At 40.6% G+C, this 19,765-nt stretch overlaps 1 protein-coding gene across 15 annotated transcripts in view; it reads left to right on the plus strand.

Annotated features, from left to right (window-relative positions):
- Cadps (calcium dependent secretion activator) overlaps positions 1-19,765 on the plus strand; it is a 480,817-nt gene that overhangs the window by 112,341 nt on the left and 348,711 nt on the right. For all 15 annotated transcript variants that reach the window (XM_077105438.1, XM_077105450.1, XM_077105449.1 and 12 more), the window contains one exon: positions 1,423-1,755. In XM_077105438.1, coding sequence (XP_076961553.1) covers positions 1,423-1,755 — 333 coding nt within the window. The remainder of the gene's footprint in view (positions 1-1,422; positions 1,756-19,765) is intronic.

Here is a 19,765-nt window from a genome sequence, read left to right on the forward strand (position 1 = left end):
TGTACTAGAGGCAATAGATATTGTGGGGAACAAGGACATACCGTTGCCTGGTATAGTGGCTCACACCTGTGATCCCAATGACTCGGGAGGCCAGCCGGAGGATTGCAATTTCAGAGCCAGCCTCAGCAACTTAGTGAGACCCTAAGCAACTTTGACCCTGTCCCAAAATCAAAATATAAAAAGGGCTGGAGATGTGGCTCAATGGTAGAATACTGCTGGGTTTAATCTCCAGTATAAATAAACAAATAGGAAAAAAAAGAACCTAGTCCTGCCTGTCTGGAGCTTACATTCAGGAAGGTCATAAAAAATTAAATATACGATTACCTAATACTTATTTAATTCCACTTATGACGAGCACCATCAATCCAGGGAATAAAATAAGTTGCAAATACAAGCTATCAAGAGCTCTGTCCACACAACATGCCAGCTACTTTACCTTATCATGATCATAACAACTTATGTGGCATTTAGTGAGTCAGGCACTGTTTTTAGTACACTTCATTGAATCCTCATTTTAAAAGACCTATCTATATAGGGACCATTACCCCCATCGTATAGAAAAGAACACTGAAGTACTAAGAGGTTAACTTACCAAAATTCACACTGCCTCTAAGTAGCAGAGAAAGAACCCCAGTGGCCTGAGCAGAGACCTGCTGCCTCTTGTAATATTGTCACATGCAATCCTTGCTACACCTGGGAGGGACTGTCCTCTCTCCATTGGGGGTTTTGCTTTCTGCAAAGTAGTCAAGTACAATCTAAAAATATTAAATTGAAAAATTCCAGAAATGATCGACTTATAAGTTTTAAGCAACTTTTATGACAATGCATTGTTATAATTGTTCTAGTTTATTATTGGTATTATTGCTAATCCCTTATTAGGTCTGATGTACAAATGAAGCTATATCATAGCTATATAGGTATAGGGGGAAAACATGGTATATACAGAGTTGAGTGCTATTAGTGGCTTTAGGCACCCACTGGGGTCCATGAAAGATATCGCTTTCAGCTGGGCACGGTAGCCCACAGCTGTGACCCCAGGGACTCAGGAGGCTGAGGCAGGAGGATCATGAGTTCAAATAGCAAGGCCCTAAGCAACTCAGTGAGACCCTGTCTCGAGAGAAAATACAAAATAGGGCTGGGGATGGGGCTCAGTGGTCAAACGCCCCTGGTACCCTGCACCCCAAAAAAGATACCCCTTTCATATAAGGGGAGACTAGGGTACCATGGCTACTTTCATTTTGCAAATATGGACACAGAAGCCAACTGGGTGACTTGGCTGAGTTCGCGCCGGGAGGAGGTGGTGGGGCTGGCTGTGACCACACTGCTGCCTGGGGTGGGACACTTGAGCGACGGCCCCATGTCCACCCCAGGGGACCAGCACCTCCGCGGCTCACTTTCTTTCCCGGCCCTTTTCTCCCTCAGGTGTTCCTGAAGAGTGACCGTGTGGCGCGCATGGTGCAGAGTGGAGGCTGCTCGGCCAACGACTCCCGGGAGGTCTTCAAGAAGCACATCGAGAAGAGGGTGCGCAGCCTGCCCGAGATCGACGGCCTCAGCAAGGAGACGGTGCTGAGCTCCTGGATGGCCAAGTTTGATGCCATCTACCGGGGGGAGGAGGACCCCAGGAAGCAGCAGGCCCGGATGACGGCTAGCGCGGCCTCCGAGCTGATTCTGAGCAAGGAGCAACTCTACGAGATGTTCCAGAACATCCTTGGGATCAAGAAGTTCGAACATCAGCTCCTGTACAATGCCTGTCAGGTAAGAGTCTCTCGCCTGGGCCCAGAGCCATCGGGTCGGCAGAGCTATGGTGTGATTTCCGTGGGCTGCCTCCGGACAGGAGGACATTACAGTTGGGGCTGGGGCTGGGGCTCATCAGCAGAGCATTGCCTGGCACATGTGAGGCCCTGGGTTCCATCCTCGGCACCACATATAAATAAAATAAAGGTATTGTGTCCAACTACAACTGAAAGTATTTCTTAAAAAAGAAAACATTAAAATTATATTTTATGACTATATTAGTGTGACACTGTATATAATAGAGACTAGATTATATTCATAGATTTTTTTTATTAACAACTTACTGTTAATATGCTTTAATTCCATTTGGATATAATAATATAAGCATGGGATAGATCTTATTCTAATTAGATCCCCATGCTAATGCATGTCCATGTAGATTTTTTTCTGATTTTTCTTTTTTTGGGTCATTTTTTTTTCTGATTTTGTAATAAACTGAAATATTTTTCCTGAGCTGCTAGAAGTCTCATGGGCCCTAAGATTGAGCTCATGGTGTTGAGGGGGAAAATTCGCCCTATGAGTAAGACATGCTTTTCGTGTGTCAAAAAATGTCAAAACTCAAAACGATGATGACTCTTTTAAAAGATAGTTCTGCCTATAAAATAGGGGCTGTCATCAGTTGAGTTCACACGTCTTCTGCTGGGGAAATGTAACACCTGGTCATCCAGAGTGATTATTTAAAATAGAAAGCTTGTGCAGTTCTGGGTTTCATCATAGCTCTGTGTCAATCACAGCGTGAGTTTCTGGGTGTGACCAAGGGGGAGACCAGAGGCTTTACTTGAACTCACCCTAAAACAGGCCTATATTTCCTCTGGGTGGAGGGTTGGGAAGCAAGGTGTCCTAGATCTTAAGTTCCGGCATGTCCTTAGCTCAATATCCATTCATTCAACAAACACTTATTTTGTCTTCTTTGCAAGACTTTGAACATTTTAGTACATTTCACTGTGGAACATTTTTAAATGCACATTCCTGGCCTTTAACCCTAGAGATTCTTGTTCTGCAAACCAGAGTAGGGTCCAGGAATCCACATTTGAAAGTAAGGGCTTATTCCCATTGCCTTCTAAGAACTCTTGGCAAAACAGTTGGCTCTGATTTCCCTGGGCCAGTGCAATCCCCCATGGCAGGGTAAATTAGGGCACTTGAGGGTGTTAGTAAGACTTACTCTTTGCTCAGAGTCAGACAGACCTAGGGAAATCCTAGCCTGACCCCTTGTTAGCTTTGTGGCCTTGGGGTTTAGTTAACTTCCCTTCATGAGTCTGCATTTATAATCAATTAAATGTTGATTTAGCCATATAGGAGAACATGTTTAACCCAATAAAAGAGTTGTTGAAGAATCAAGCATCCATGTGGGAAATTTTTCATTGGATACTAATAATTGGAAAAGCTATCTGGCTATGCAACAGAATATGCAGATATAGCCCCATTTTTATGGAGGAAAATAAAGAATAGAAAAAGTACCGGATGGGCAGAAACGAAAACGTGGATTGGGTTTATCTTAATGGGATGGTATTATGGCTGATTTTTATGATTTTCTCTTGTGCTATCTCACATTTTTCTACCTTAAACTTGTGGTTATTTTGAAAATGGAAGTAAATACTAAAAATCTCTACAAAGAAACAATCAAAACAATGGGATAAGGAAAAAATAATCTTCTGAATGGTTTTCTAGACTTTGACTATCAACATCCTACCTGTGTGATTTTTTCCATTTCTGAGTACCATCTGTATAATCACTGAATTTTTTTTTTTTTGTACCAGGAATTGAACCCAAGGGTGCTTAACCACAGAGACATATATCCCCAGCCCTTTTTCAGCCCTTTCTATATTTTATTTAGAGAAGGGGTCTCACTGAGTTGCTTAGGGACTCATTAAGTTGCTGAGGCTGGTTTTGAATTTGTGATCCTCCTGACTCAGCCTCCTGAGCCTCTGGGATTACAGGTCTGGTGTATGGTCATTGAATACTTTGTGTTTAGTCAATGGCCAACTCACTTTTCAATCTGTCTGTATCTTAAGAATTAATGCATGTGAAATCACATCTTTGATATACTCATTCTCTCTCTCTCTCTCTCTCTCTCTCTCTCTCTCTCTCTCTCTCTCTCTCTCAAATATACATTAAAACAAAACAGAACTATTGAAGTAGAAGCTGTTCATTAGTTGGTTCTCTTAGATCATCTCACAGTATCAGTGATGTGCAGCCAGTGCCCTGTGTATACAAGTTGGTGGGGCAGAGCTCTCTGCAGCCGTGTCCCAAAGTATCCCCATGCTGATCAGAGCAGCTCTCACATGAAGTCTGCACAACCAGCAAAGCATAGGTATAATTTACCTCCCTTCTCTTCCCTTGGGGGCAGCCCATACATGCACAGGCAGGGGAACCTACTGAATGCTTCACATCCTTTAATCAGATATCAGAAATTAGAAATTCACTGGCTTGCTTTCTTCCAGATTTCCCTCAGATCTGCCAGACCTCTGTCAACTCACATGAGCAAGAATCAGAAAAAGGACACCCTATGGCTTTCCTCCTCACCCTGCCTCCTCAATGATTTCTTATTTTTGTTTTTTCTGCTCTTCCATTCTCCTCCCCCCACTTCCTTACAAGACAAAGCAATTCCTAGGCACTTCCAAAAATATGCACAAAGTGTTCCTTTTATGCATGTCGTATCTGAGGGGAAGAAGCTGTAATCTCATTTCTGCTGCTGCTTTGGAAAGTTCCCACCATCTCTCTTTACGGGGACCTGCCAGTGGCTGCCATTTTCATCTCAAATGAGAAATGACACTTATCAAAGAGCGATTACATCAGTTACACATCCGTTGTCTGTTGGAACGTGAATTGTGTCCATCAAAACATGAAAGTAAGAGGCCTTAACAAATGTCTCCCTGTTTGCAAATGGATTTTTTTTTGAAGTCTATTTTATTTAAGAATGTATGGATCATTCTTCCAGAACAAGTTGCTCACGTTCAACATACTATCCAATGCAAAATAATTGACAACTCATTAGAAAATCAGTGTTGTTTTTATTTTTCACAGGCTTTTGGGAAGAAGCAGTTAATTATGGAGCTCTTTGAGCATTTAAGCTGTATGCTAAAGCTAACTCAGAAAAAAAAAATAGAAAGGTTATCTGTTGGAGATGGGTTGCATCATCTGAAAAATCAGACTAAGGCAATTCTGTGTTCCATTTTCACGAAATGCAAAGCTCATGCTGATGATAATAATGGTGTGATGTTTAAAAGTCTCCCTAAGATGCACCACCCCTCCCGGTCCCCTTAAGTGACCTCCAAATTTGCTGTTGGTTGGATACCATGTGTCTGCTATCTGCTTGCTATCTTCTATTTCCTATTCTTCTGTTGAGGACACAAGTCATCTTTAATTGCCTCTTTCTGAAATGTATGGGCATTTCCCTTGGAAAAACACCTCGGAGGTGCACTTCGGGAAGAGACAAGCATAGATGGTCACATTTTTAAATGCAAATAAATACTTCTTGGCAGAGTCACTTAACTGATGCTGAACGGTGGTAAATGAGCAGGACCTAAAGAAAATCATTTGGGCTCTACTAATCACACTCTTAGCTCCAGGGACCGTCAGCTGGAATCCACTAGCTTTCTCTGTGACCACCACTCATGCCCAATGGCCAGCAGAAATGACATTCATGTTCCGACTCTTAGGAGGTGACAGTGTACTTCCCCTCTGAATCTCTAAGAGTTTTCAGATGAATCTAAAAGGCTTGACTAGACACATGGAATGTGATTTCCCTATCTATGGAACACCTTTGCGTTTTTCAGTATTGAATTCGTCATCGTTACAGAGTTGCTAATTCTCTTACCATTTCATTTTCCTTCCCTCCAAACCATCAACAACATCAATGCGGCCTTGGATGATGGGGTTATCTCGTTGCAGTACTGTCTTCCTCGGACTTGATTAGCACTTGGCAGGTTTTCAGATAGTTTATTAAGCTCTAAAGAGAAACTTCAAATCATAGGCTTTCAGCTGTGATCCAGATTGCTGGGTGGTATCCTACCTCATTATGGAGTCCTTAATCTCCAAATAAGTACGTAGCTTTTTCCTGGTTCAGAAGTTCCCAAAAGATCTGCTAGCTAAAAATTTGCTTCTTGGGACAAACTCTATTTCTTAATCACTTATCTTGGCTCTAAGACAATGTTATAGTCTTTGTGTATGATGGAATTTCAATAAATACTTGTTGAAGACATTTTAATTTATTTTAAATATTTTTTTAGTTATAGTTGGACAAATGCCTTTATTTTTTTAATGTGGTGCTAAGGATTGAATCCAGTGCCTCACTCATGCTAGATAAGCGCTGTACTGCTGAGCCACAACCCCAGCCCCTTGAAGACACATCCTAAAATCTGGGAATGGGGCTGTGGTCATGGCAGTCTAGTGTTAAACGCTTATTTAGAAACACACTTTCATGAGTCATTCATTCAACAGCTTTTTTAAGCATTTCCTGTGCCGTTGGCATCATATAGCCAGGGACTGCTGTATGTCTGAATTTGTTCTGGAAAAGTCTACGGTGTGGCTCCTGTCTCTCTTCTTCTTTGCCTGCCTCTTAACCTTCCGGCTTAGATTGGAGTAGCCTATTTGTTTTTGATGTATTGCTGTGTAATGAATTGCCCCAAATTTAGTGGCTTTAAAGAATATCCATTTATTATCTCCCATTATTAATTATCAGTTTTTCTGGATCAAAAGTGCAGATGGGACTCAGCTGGGTTTTCGGCTCAGGGTCTCACACCACTGGGATTTAGGAGCTGCGCCCGGAGGCTAGGTTTTCACATGGAAGCTCCACAGGGAGCGACACAGGTCTGAGCTCCTTCCTTGGCCCCTCATAGAATTGCAGCTATGGAGTTCCTTAGATTTGGCAGCAGAGACTATAGTGGGAAATGAGTGAGGGTCAGGACACCGAGATCTGGAAGCAACACTTTATTACTGGCACCATGGCCCAGGGGGATAATTCCCAAAGTCTGAGCCCCGAGCGCAGCAGGGCTTTTGCTTTTATACATAAGCAAGTTTGGGGCACATCAAGGCAAGGGAGTCGGTGCAATTCAATTGGAGGGTGCATTCTAAATTCCTTATATGGGTGCTAGTTCATCAACAGCCTGGGGACTCAGTTCATACAGCATAGGGACTTCCACTGCACTAAGCCTAAAGGGGAATGTTCTGTCCCCGTTTCTGTGTCTCCTGCTTCTGCCACTGCAGTTGTCTCTTACAGGTACCTGCAGTCCTCTATGGTTAAATGTCAGTCAGCAGAGCTGCTGTGTGTGAGCGTGCAAAGCCACAGCCTGCCACCTCTTACACTGCTGAAGTTCCCATTTTGCTCTACCAAGAGACAGTCTGCTTGTTCAGATCTCTGATTTCTGAACCCAGTCTTAACAGGATCACCTGGTGAAATCAGGCCACGAAGATCATCTCCCCGTAGATTCATTTAAGTTCAAGGGATTAGGAATTGTACATCTACAAAATCTTATGTTCATTCTTATCACGTACTACCGATTGGAATCAGGTTGTAGGTTCTGCCCTTACTCAATGGAGGGTCCATAATAGGGCACAACTCACTGGTGGTCATGCTAAGGTTGTCCATCACAGATGCCCAGGTGACTTGCTTCTTCAGGTATCAATTTAAATGGTTTGTTTGCTTTTCTGAAACAGATCCCAGTTTATTACTAAGGTAGCACTTGAAACAACCTGAAATTACCTGACTTACTTCCTTACAGTCGATCTCCTTCTCTAGTCTATTTCTTTCTTTCTTATTTTGCTGATGCACATTAACTATATAGGATAATGAGCTTCATGGTAGGATATTTGCACATGCAACTATTTTTTTTTAAGAGCAGGAACCATGTCTGTTGTATTCACCACAATATTGACCAGCACTCAGTACAATGGCTGGCACAAAATAGATAGATGCTCAATTAAATATTTACTAAGTCCGTAAGTGCAGAGGCCAAGCCATTTGTGACCTCCTGGGATTAATGCACACATTGCACAAAGTTGTGTGTTCCGTCATTTTTTTCTCCAGTGAGGCAAAGTGTAACAGTGAAACAGGCCTGTCAGCCTGTGACCTCAATCCACCTGCCAATCACTCCTATTTTATAATGTGGATATCACCTGAGAGTCACAGTGTTCTTCCAGAGATAAACTTTCCCTCCGGTTACACTTAACTTGTCCCTTCCATCATGTGCTTGACCCAAAGGGGACAGAAATTCAATCTTGTCTTTCTTTGCAAAGTCATGCACTACCTTTTACAGTTCTTAACAACTCGAGAGACTTCCAGTTTTGGCATGCCATATGAACTAATTTCAGCATTCTTCTAGTGTAAAAAGAGATCCAATTGCTTATACCACGTGAACATGTCCTGTTCAGTTAGTAGAGACAAAATTGAAGTCATCCATAATGTGAGGAGTATAGGGCCCGACAGCTCTATTTCATTTCCCAGAGCATTAATTTTCTGATGATCCCATTGTGATTTTTTTCCCAGTTCTCTATCAGTTGTTATTAGAACACATAGGTAGATATTTCTGATGGTGCCTGCTGTTACTGAGAGACGAACAGCTGCAGAGAATTGAAATTGAAAGACAGTGGGTATCCTGCATCTGAGAAGCAGGGAATTGGGCATTTTCTCTGCAGCCTTCAAAACTGCTATAGACATTTCATCAATTCAATCTCTTCCCTACCCTTTGTTGCCAAAAATGGAATCGAAATATGCTTGTTTACTCAAAATGCTTTCATACGTATTGAAGCACAGAATTGTAATCGGAGGTGTTAAAGAAGTGTCCTTTCAGAAAAGGACATTTCGGAAATAGTATTTTCTCCTTTTTCCACCTTTTGCCAAATGAAAGCTATTATAAGTCATCCAGCACAACCTTGCAAATAGATATATTTTACCAGCCTTCTGACATGTTTCGCCATCCCAGGCGCCCCACAGTGATGATTTAAATATCTTCCTTCTTCCAACAAGCATCCTTCCTGCTTCCTTAATAACTGAGACCCAGAATTAGCAGAAGTTTGGGAAATACAGGGTAATATACTGGTTGAATTTTGTTGTCACCCTTTTTGTTTCGATTGTTTCTGAAAATATGAGTAAAATACATTAGTTTTCTTCCTTTTGTGCTGGATTCACTCAGTGGAGGTCTCATGATCTAAGTTTTGACCTTCAGCCTGAACAGTAATAGCACATCAAATATTAAGCATCTACTGGGGGCCAGGCACTAAGTCTAGCACCACATGCACACATGGACACATTCATGTAAAATCCTCATAACAAGTCTGTAAAGTAGACATTTAACCCATGTGTTACTCAGCTTTGTATCATTGTGACCAAAATATCTTAGAAGAACAATTTAGAGGAGCAAAAGTTTATTTTGGCTCCAAAGAGGTTTAGTCCATGGTGGACTGACTCCATTACACTGGGCCCAAGGTGAGGCAGAACATCATGGTGGAGGGCATGGTAGAGGGGCATTACTCTGCTCATGGTGGACAGCAAACAGAGAGAGGAAGTAGAAGGGGCCCACAGGGAAGATGCCTCCTTCCAGGACAGGCCCCCAGTGACCTACCTCCTCCAGCCACGCCCCACCTGCCTACAGTCACCACCCAGTCTCTTCAAACTAGGAGTGACTGATGAGGTTCCAGCTCTCACAATCCAATCATTTCCCCTCCGAATATTCCTGCATCAACCCAGGAGCTTTTGTGGGACACCTCATGCCCAAATCACAACAATCCACATTTTAATAATGATGCTAAAAAGAAGCTAGAGAGTGAGAAAAGGTAAACTGAAGACTACATGATTCCAAAGCGAATGCTTCAACCCAATCGCTGAACACAGTGAGTGGTACAGCTTTTCGACAGATACACAAGTCGTAGATCTTTTCCATAGATTTGAAAGATTTGGGAGATTTAAGTAGATTTATTGATCCTATCTATACTCTAGGAAGATAGGTATACGTGTATCTGACTAAATCCTATGAGTCTTTTTATATAGCCTGCTCAATTTTCCCCCTAAAATTTATTGAAAGAAAAGAAAAGTCAGTGGAGGACCAATTTCTGTGCTAACTATGATTTTAATGGATGTGTCTGTTGAATAGAGACTGGTTGTATTTGATGGCTTCACTCCTTGAGGCTTTGCCATATTGATATATGTATTTCCTGATTTAATTTTAAACATACTCAACAAAAGATGGCTGAAGGATAGAAAATGCTTGTCTTTTTTGCCATGTCATTGCTTATGTGATCCCGTACTGAATGACCTGAAAATTGGCTACTTTGTGTTACACACTATACTTCTAGAAGCTAGGCTCAGTGACCTCAGAATGAGTGGCTCAGCAGTAGAATGCTTGCCTGGCACATATGAGGCCCTGGGTTCAATCTTCAGTATTGCATAAAAATAAATAAATTAAATAAATAAAGCTACTGTGTCCATCTACAACTAATAAAAATATTTTTTAAAAAGTTTTAAAAAATGCAATTACTCTTCACAGGAAAAATACCTAGAAAATCATATATGAAAATTGAAATTTAAAGTTTTGAAGTTAAGAATTAAACTAGGGGTTAATAAATATCTTCAGCTTTGTGGAACCTATAGTCTTTGTACCAACTACTTAAAATGTCACTGTAACAAAAAAGCAACCATAGATTATATAAAACATATGGACGTAAAACTTTATAAAAACTATTATTTGGCAGATTTGACCCAAGTACTGCAGTTTGTCAACCCCCGAATTAAATAATTATCACATCATAACAGCAAAAATTATTTATTTAAAAAATACTCTATAAATAAAAGATTTTACCTTTTCAACCCCAAAAAAGTTTTTAACAAAAAATTTAGCATATGCATTCTGTGAGCATGGCTTTATTTATAATCTTGGAATTTAAGACAGAATCATTGTGTAACACAGAAGCCAAGTATATTTGGTTAGACTTTTATCATATGCGACTGTTAAGGGCTATGCTTCCTACCTCCACAAATCTAGCTAAGTCCCTTTCCTGAGCATGCTGGGATAAATTAGAACCATGCTTGGCATATATACATTTTTAAAAGATATAAATTATCAGTATCATTTTATATTATTGCCTCTTGAACCAAGACTTGATCCATGTGTTGGGATTTACCAAGTACTGATCTGTAGAGTTTCATACATAAAGACTTCAAAATAGTTATCATTTAACACCAGCATTATACAAAAAAATTAAATATGGAATATCAGTGATTATCAGTGATTATAAAAAGAGGCTCCAACATAAACCAATGAAAAGATGTGTTAGTCAGATTTTCATTTTTAGGACTGAAAGAACTAAAAAGAACAACTTAGAAAAGTTTGTTTTGGCTCATGATTTCCGAGGTTCAGTCTATGGTCGGCCTACTCCAAGATGAAGCCGAATATAATATAGCAGAGGAAAACTGCTATAATATATAACATATAACATATAATATAGCAGAGGGAAACTGCCCCGTTAGTGACATCCAGGAAGCAGAGAGAGCTGAGTGCAAGGAACTAGAGATAATATAATACCCAAGGACATGGCCTCAGTGACCTACATCCTCCAGCCACATCCTTCCTGCCTGTAGTTACCACCCACTTACCCATTCACATTATTCATGCATCCAATGGACTAATCCACTCATTAGGTGACAGCTCTCATGAGCTAATCAATTTCACCTCTGAACATTCCTGCATTGTCTCACACATGTGCTTTTGGGGACCCCTCATATCCAAACCATAACAAGAGGAGATAGAAATGCTGATTGCCCAGATTTGATCAGTACATATTGTGTATGTGTATTGAAGTAGTACACTGTGTCCCTCCATTATGAATAATTGTTATGTGTTAATTTAAAATAAAAAGTAAAGACTAAATAAAATAACCAAAGTTATGGAGCTCTGGGCTTGTATTCTAGCTCTGCAGCTTACTGTACGAACATGAGTCAGTCAGCTAACCTCACTGAATCTCAATTTTCTGCATTTGTAAAATGGGAGTCATTTATCTTATAAGGTAAATGGTGCTAGTTTTTATTGCCTGGCATCAATTAATTGAATTTCTATATCTATGGAAAATTCTATTCTGATAAATATTGATATATAGGGTTGGACTGATTTTCTGATGTCAGTTGTTGAAATCAAATGATCTTATTGTGCCAGGGGAAGAATTTTAGGACCCAAGGCTCTTGACTTCAAGAGGTGAACAATAGGGTTAAAGGAACAAGTTAATACATAAGCAAAATCATCCAGAATACAAAGTCAAATATGTGAAAATACAGATAGACAGAATCTGCAATTCCTGTGTGAATCTAGACTCAGCAATTTCTTATGTATGTAATATTTATCAGTTAACTTCCCCATAAAATAGTTGTTAGTAACTACCAGGTAGAAATGAGGTATCTAAAGAGCCTGACACATGACAGCAACTCAGTAAATGGTAGTCCAGGTTGGTGATGGTAGTTAGTAGCACTGTTAATGGAAGTGTTGGGGGTGGAAGTGGTGTGGTATAAGATTCAACAGCTGAGTGCTTCCGAGATCTCGCATAATGGTGGGGTTTGATGGATCTGTGGCTGCTCCACAGAGGCACTAGTTCAGTTGGGATTAAATGAGAAGGAGATGGTTTGGACTAAACAGATATTATATGAAATGTTTGCTATCCTCTCTGCCCAATGATTGACTAGAGCAGAAAATAAATTCTGTCATGAAAATAATATGGCAGTTGAAATAATTGGTTTCAATTCTTCACTCCCTGGATTAAAGTTGAACCTGCTGCCATGGCGGTTAGGACATTTGGTAAACTTCTTCACCTCTTGACTGGGAGCCTATCCCATTCGCTTTGTTAATGGGCTGTCAGCTGACAAACAGCAGAGTGTTGACAAATGGGTGTACCTCTGGTTTTGCTGGTATCTCATTTTGGCAATCTTGCAAGAGAAGATCATGCCGCAGGTATTTGTTACCCCACTAGCCTGGGTCTTAGTATGATACACATGGAAGAAACCTAACTGAATGTGTGGGCTGACCAGTCCACTGTCTGAAACCTACAGCCATGTTCAGTCTAGATCTGCAGAAACACAGCTAAAACACAGACTCACGAGCATAATAATTAACATGAGTTAGTGTAAGTCAGAGTTTGAGGGTGGTTTGTTATCCAGCATTATCATGGCAGTAACTGACTGATACATACAACAAATACACATTTTGAATAGTAGATTACTAGTAAGATACAGGGGCAATCATAATGGTAACAGGGGATGTTATGAATCTCTATTTATTATGGCAACCATTCTAATCCAGAATCTCCTTTTTCCTCTCATTTTCTGCACTCAACATGAATTGTTGGCTTCTCTGAACTATGCAGGTGTGCTTGCTTCCTGGCATTAGTGGCTACCAATATCAACTTTAAAAGGCTTGTTTTGTGAAATTGGAAGGAAGGAGAAGGTAGGTTGGTTGAGGCAAACATTTGAAAACTCAAGATTGATGATTTTCCTCATTGTGTAAGAGTACCTGTGAAATCTGAATAAATTTGGGAAGTAGGCAAGTGATCAGGAAGTCTGAAGTCCATATTCTTAGGGATGCCTAGGAAAATTAACAGATCATCAGAAAACTTCAAAGCCCTTGCCTTTATTTGACTCTTACGACAATGTGTATCAGCTAGCTATTTCTTGGTAACAAACTACCTCAAACTCAGTGGGCTAAAACAGAAGCATTTGTTAATGCTCCTGAGGCTTCAAATGAACCTGATGGTCCTTCAGGTCTTGGTAGGGCTCACTTGTGAGATTTCTGTCAGCTCTGGGTTTGGCAGGAAGCTTTGTTCTGCTTGGGGGTGGAATTACCACAGACTGAAGTGGGATAAATTCAGCTGCATGATTCCACACCCTGGACTTCTTCCCATGGCCACCAGACAGTGTATCACATGAGCAGACAGAAGAGTGCAAAGGCTCTGGAAGTCTCTATGCAAAATAGTTGTTCCACCATTCCCCTGGTATTCCATCAGCATAGGGACTCATGAGGTCAGCTGTGATTCAAGAGGAGGAGCAGCAGACTCCATCAAGTTCACGGTGCAAATGGTAGGGCTATGATCAGTGAAGGATCATGGTCCTATGGAATCTACCTCAGTCTCAGGACTGTGGTTGACCTGCCTATTACACAGTTATTTCAAGACAGTACTATGGTCAGCAGAGGATGGGTTCCAAAGCCCTCGGTGGATACCAAAATCCAGGGTGCTCCACTTCTTTGTGAAAAATAGTATTGTATTTGCAGGTAATTGGCACATTTTCCATGTACTTTAAATCATCTCCAGATTACTTATATCAAACACAAAGTAAGTGCTATGTAAGTAGTCATTGCACTACAGTACTTAGCAAATAAAGATAAGAAAAAAAGTCAGTACATGTTCAATATAGACACTGTTTTTCCTCTAATATCTCAATATATAGTTGGTTTTGAACTTGTAGATACAGGGAGTCAACTAAACATATTTAATTTATTGAAAACAAGCAATGCTTTATTAAGAAACTAATTATATATATATATATATATATATATATATATATATATATATATATATATAGTAAAAATATATGTGTATACATGTATTTTTTGGTTCCAGGGGTGCTTTACCACTGAGCCATATCCCCAGCCTATCTATCTATATATCTATCTATATCTATATATCTATATCTATATATCCATATATCTATCTATGAAAGAACGATCAAGGCTTGCCATTGGAGAAAATGCCCATTTATTGAGGAACAGTTCTGCATATTTATAGAGCCGGGGGTGATTTGACAGTTGGCATGGGGTGCTTTTTTATTGGTGGGTAAGGATCAGGTGAGCCAGCAGGGCTAGTCTGATTGGTGGGTAAGGATCAGGTGAGCCAGCAGGGCTAGTCTGATTGGTGGGTAAGGATCATGTGAGCCAGCAGGGCTCACCATTGGATGGCTCTTCTTGGGGATGGGGAAGTTAGTCTTTGGAGCCATGGTGATTCCCAACATATCTATATCTATATCTATATCTATACCTATCTCTCTCTCTATATATATATATGGAGAGAGAGAGAGACAAGTTCTCACTGAGTTGCTTAGGACCTCGCTAAGTTGCTGAGGCTGGCTTTGAACTCACCATCCTCCTGCCTCAATCTCCTGAGCTTATGGGTTACAGACGTGCACCACCACACCTGGCAAGAAACTATATTTTTATTAATAGTGTAAAGAAAAAACAAAGAAAAGAAAGGAAGAAACAACACTGTAACAAAGATTTAGGTTCTAGAGGTCATTGCTTTCCTCTTAATGAAAAGCGAACCAAAATTTTTAAATTGGAAACTATTTTTGTTCTTAGGAAACTCTTAGGAAATGCAGAAAAATAAATCCAATAGTGTCTTTATTGTCAGTTTGGAGAGTCGTCAGTTTGTTCTCATGGTTTCAAAAGACTTTCAGAGAAAAGAACATATTTCCTCCTTAATCTGTTTGTCATTGAGAGCTTTAGCCGGTTCAGTGTGTCCCTGTGAGAGGGGCAGGCGTTGCTTTTCGGTCTCCAAGTATTGTCTTGGTTACAATAAAAGCAGAAACACCTCATAGAAAAGTGAAGCGAGGAGGAAATTAGGTGTATACGACTGTCTGTAGCCTTTGTGATAAAACAGCATTCAATTATGCATCATTGAATATGAACGGAGTCTATGATGTGCCAGCCAGGGTTCTGGGAACTGGGCATCCAGCAGCAGATGTGACAGTAAGATCTGCACTCTCCCGAAGCTGAAGCTTAATGGGTGAGACAAGCAAGGACATCAACAAATATACCATTTCCTACCAAGAGAGATAAGGGCTATAAAGAAAACACAGGAAAGTGAGAGGGCAGAGGATAATGGTGGTAGTTTAGATAACGTGGAAAGAAGAGAGAGAAGTCTCTCTGGGAGACAGTGACTCCTAAGCTCAGGCCCAACAGAAGTGAGGGAGCCAGTTCAAGACATGGGGAACGGGAGTTGGCTTTTGGTAAAAGAAGGCGATGAGCTTGGTGCAAAGGATGCTAGCCCATGTAAGTAGGTCACTGTGGCTGCAGCACAGAGACAAGCAGAACCTATTAGGAAGTCCGGATTGGCCAAGGACAGATCACCCAGAACATGGTTAGGAGCTGGGATTTATCCCAAGGATGAGGAGAGGCCACTGCAGGTTGATGAGCCAGAGGTTGACAAGCTCTGGTTTACCTAGTAGAAAAACAAAAAAGGAGAGAAGCGAGGCCAGTGGCAATTGCTGCGTGACTAACTTACTTAGCTGAATTTTAAAAGCTTGGTGGGTCTGTACTTTGCAAACAGGATTGTTTTTCCTGGTCTTTGGATTTCTGCAATTGTCCAGCTATGCGGCGTATCACAAAGATCATACTAGAAAAAAAAAAATCAAGTTCTTTCCTCATTCCTCCCTTGTTTCCCCACTCCTCCCGAGAGTGGCAATTTAATTTTTCTTGTGAAATCATTTTCAACACCTTTCTTAGTTTTATGCTTTTATTTATTTTTTATTTTTATTTATTTATTGTTTTGGTAACAGGGATTGGACCCAGGGTGGAGGAGCTTATCCTCTGAGCCACATCCTCAGCCCTTTTTTGTATTTTGAGATAGGGTCTCCCTGAGTTGCTCAGGGTCTCACTAAGTTGCTGAGGCTGGCTTTGAATTTGCAATCCTCCTGCCTCAGCCTCCCAAGCCCCTGAGATTATAGGCATGCACCCGGCAGTTTTATTCTTAGTGTTTGTTTCTTTCATGGAACGAGAGGAGACATCATAGCATTAATATATCAGGAATACTTATGCAGGAAATGATAGAATTGTTTACTCCATAAATTATTTTTCCAAGGTGAATTACCTACAAACTACTCCAGATGGCTGGTTTTGTGTACAACTTTTACTTTGTTGGTAAATTAAATAGTCTTTTATGTAATTTGTTCATGTATTTATCCATGAGCTTACTGGGATGAGCCATATTTTTAAAAATTTTGTTGAAAAGTAAGGTTTTATGGAAATATCAGGTCACACCATTTCCCTTCATGCTGACACTTTGCTGCGTTCCAAGTTAGGCAGTTGGCACCATTGTATTTGATCTTCAAAGCTCTCAATGGGGCAAGAGGACATTTTCCTACTTTCCCCATACAGATAACGGAAATGATGCCCGGATAAGTGAAGGACTGGTTCAAGGTCACACTGGTGGCAGACTTTGAGCTAGAACCTGACAGGTCAACCTCCACCCCTTGCTGTCTTACATTGGTTCTATGTATGTAGATGAAGCCAGTTCCCGTTCACAGCCACCAGGCCCAGCTGACTGTGTTAATCGGGGCTAGTGTAAGCTGCCTTAGCTAAGAGACCCAGCGTGCTTTATGTTCCTCTGATGTAAACGTCTGAGCCAGTAGTTTTCCAATTTTGTGATATCATCATCTCCAAAGGTGATACATATCCCACCACCTCCACCTCCATGGCCAGCCCCTAAGAAAAGAGAAGGAGAGTGTGAAAAATCTCTTGGTTTTTAAGGTTGTAACGTGGACAATGTTCTCATTTCTATAGAAGTCCCTCTGGAACTTCATTCCACAACCAATCTCTTTACAATGAAGCCTGAGAAGGGTAGGTCTCAAGCTGGGCAACCATATGACCAGGGTCTTAGTTACCTTTTTGGCCACTGTGACCAAAATACCTGATAAGAACAACTTAGAGGTGGAAAGACTTATTTTGGCTCTTGGTATTAGAAGTTCAGTCTAGGGTTGGCTGGTCTAAGGCAGAAACATCATGGCGGAAGGGCATGGCTCAGCTCATAGCAGCCAGGAACCAGAGAGAAAGAGACAAAGGCAAACAGACAGGCATGAGCATGTGCAGATGTGCACACACACACATACACATACACACACACACACACACACACATACATACATACATACACACACCAAAGGAAGCCAGGACAAGATACAATCCCCAATGGCATGCCCCTTGTGACCTACCTCTTCCAACCATGCTCACCTGCCTATAGTAACCACCATTCAATTATTAATAATAATTCAATTATTAATAATCCATTCAATTATTAATCTATAAGTGAATTAATCTACTTTTGAGGTTACAGCCCTCGTTTTCCAACCATTGCCTAAAATCTCTACTTAGGATCCTTGCTGCATTGGAAACCATGATTTCAACACATGTGCTTGTTCAGAGACATTCCAGATCCATACCATAACCCCCTGCTAAGATTTTGGGGAAATCAATGAATTCTTAGCAGCCTCGACCCCTTTCACAGAATCTTTCATGATTATTAATGAATATTAAAGATGCTTGAAATAGTGCAAAGTGTAATAACTTTAACACCTTCACTCTCATTTTTTAGGTTAATAAATACATATTAGAATCCCAGCAACTCAGAGGCTGAGGCAGGAGGATCGCAGGTTCAAAGCCAGCCTCAGCAACTTAGTGAGGCCCTAAGCAACTCAGTGAGACCCTGTCTCTAAATAAAGTACAAAATAGGACTGGGGATGTGGCTCAATGGCTAAGCACCTCTGGGTTCAATCTCCAGTTCCAATCAATCAATCAATCCATACACATAGTGATGCATCTGAGGTCTCATTCCCTCACTCTTTCTCAAGCATGGAGTACCCTCACACTGCTTTTACTATTCACCCCTTTCCTGTATTTCTCAAGTACATTACTTTCATTGCCAATCTATGCACCCTGAACAGGCCTATAGCAGTGCTTTGATGATTTTTACTCTTCTTACAGATGATATTGAACAATGGCTTTCTGCCACTGCTTTTTAGAACTCAATGTATTGGAAGGGTTCATTTGTACTGATACATGTAGCTCTATCTGTTCATTTTCTAAGTGATGCATCATTAGGCATAAATTGCCATGTATTTATTCAATAAGATATTCCAGGTAGGTTTGCTACTGGAAAAAAAGGCCATTATAAATATTATACATGCCTCCTTATACACAAGTGCAAGAATTTCTCCAGGGAAAGAATAATTACAGGGACATGAGGTTATTGTATCTTTAAAATTATTAGATATTACCACACAGTGTATGTTAATGATGCTTTCCCTTGAATAGAATGCACGTATTAACATGTTGACAAAGAGCTGTGGTTTAAAGTAAAACTGTACAATGAAGCAGTTGGGCCTCTCCTACGTTGCTGTACAGAGGGAAAGATTCAGCAATAACACCCCTTGGTACATATCCAAGAGAAATGTGTACCTTTGTCCACCAAAAGATATGCATACGAATATTTTTAGCAGTGCCATTTCTAATAACCACAAATCGGAAAATACAAAATATTCACCAACAGTGGAATGGATATATTGTGGCATATTCGTAAGAGTCTATTGCAACATTTAACAAAAAGGATAAATCTCACAGATGTTCTATTGAGAGAAAAGAGCCAGCCTGGCATGGTGGCTTTGGAGACTGAGGCAGGAGGATCACAAGTTCAAAGCCGGCCTCAGCAACTTAGTGAGGCCCTGAACCACTTAGGGAGACCCTGTCTCAAAAAAAAAGTGGGGTCAGGAACTGAGCATGTGGCTCAGTGGTCAAGCACCCTTGGGTTCAATCCCTCATACCAAGGGTCAATAGAATAAAATAGCCAAAACCCAAAGAGAAGATATTCTATGTTTTTATGTATATGAAATTCAGGATTAGAAAAAACAAATCTATGATGATAAAAAGAGAACAATGGTTACTTGAACTGGGGAAGAAGGGAGGCACTTAATAGGTATCAATTTAATAGTATACCAGAGAGTTTCTGGGTTAATAGAAATGTTCTTTGCAATGTCCCAAGTGGTCCCCTCATTGAATAAGATGCCGTGCCTCAATTATACCAGCCACATCTTTTTTGTTACTAAATTTATTTATCGGTCTGTTTAATGCATAAGATCATCTGTTAAGACTGTTCCCTCACATCCTACATTCTAAAGTCAGCTGAAATAATTCTCTGCACAATTATATAACCAAAATTATTTACAATTAGATACACT

The sequence above is a fragment of the Callospermophilus lateralis genome, chromosome 1, assembly GCF_048772815.1.
Source record: "Callospermophilus lateralis isolate mCalLat2 chromosome 1, mCalLat2.hap1, whole genome shotgun sequence".
NCBI lineage: Eukaryota > Metazoa > Chordata > Mammalia > Rodentia > Sciuridae > Callospermophilus > Callospermophilus lateralis.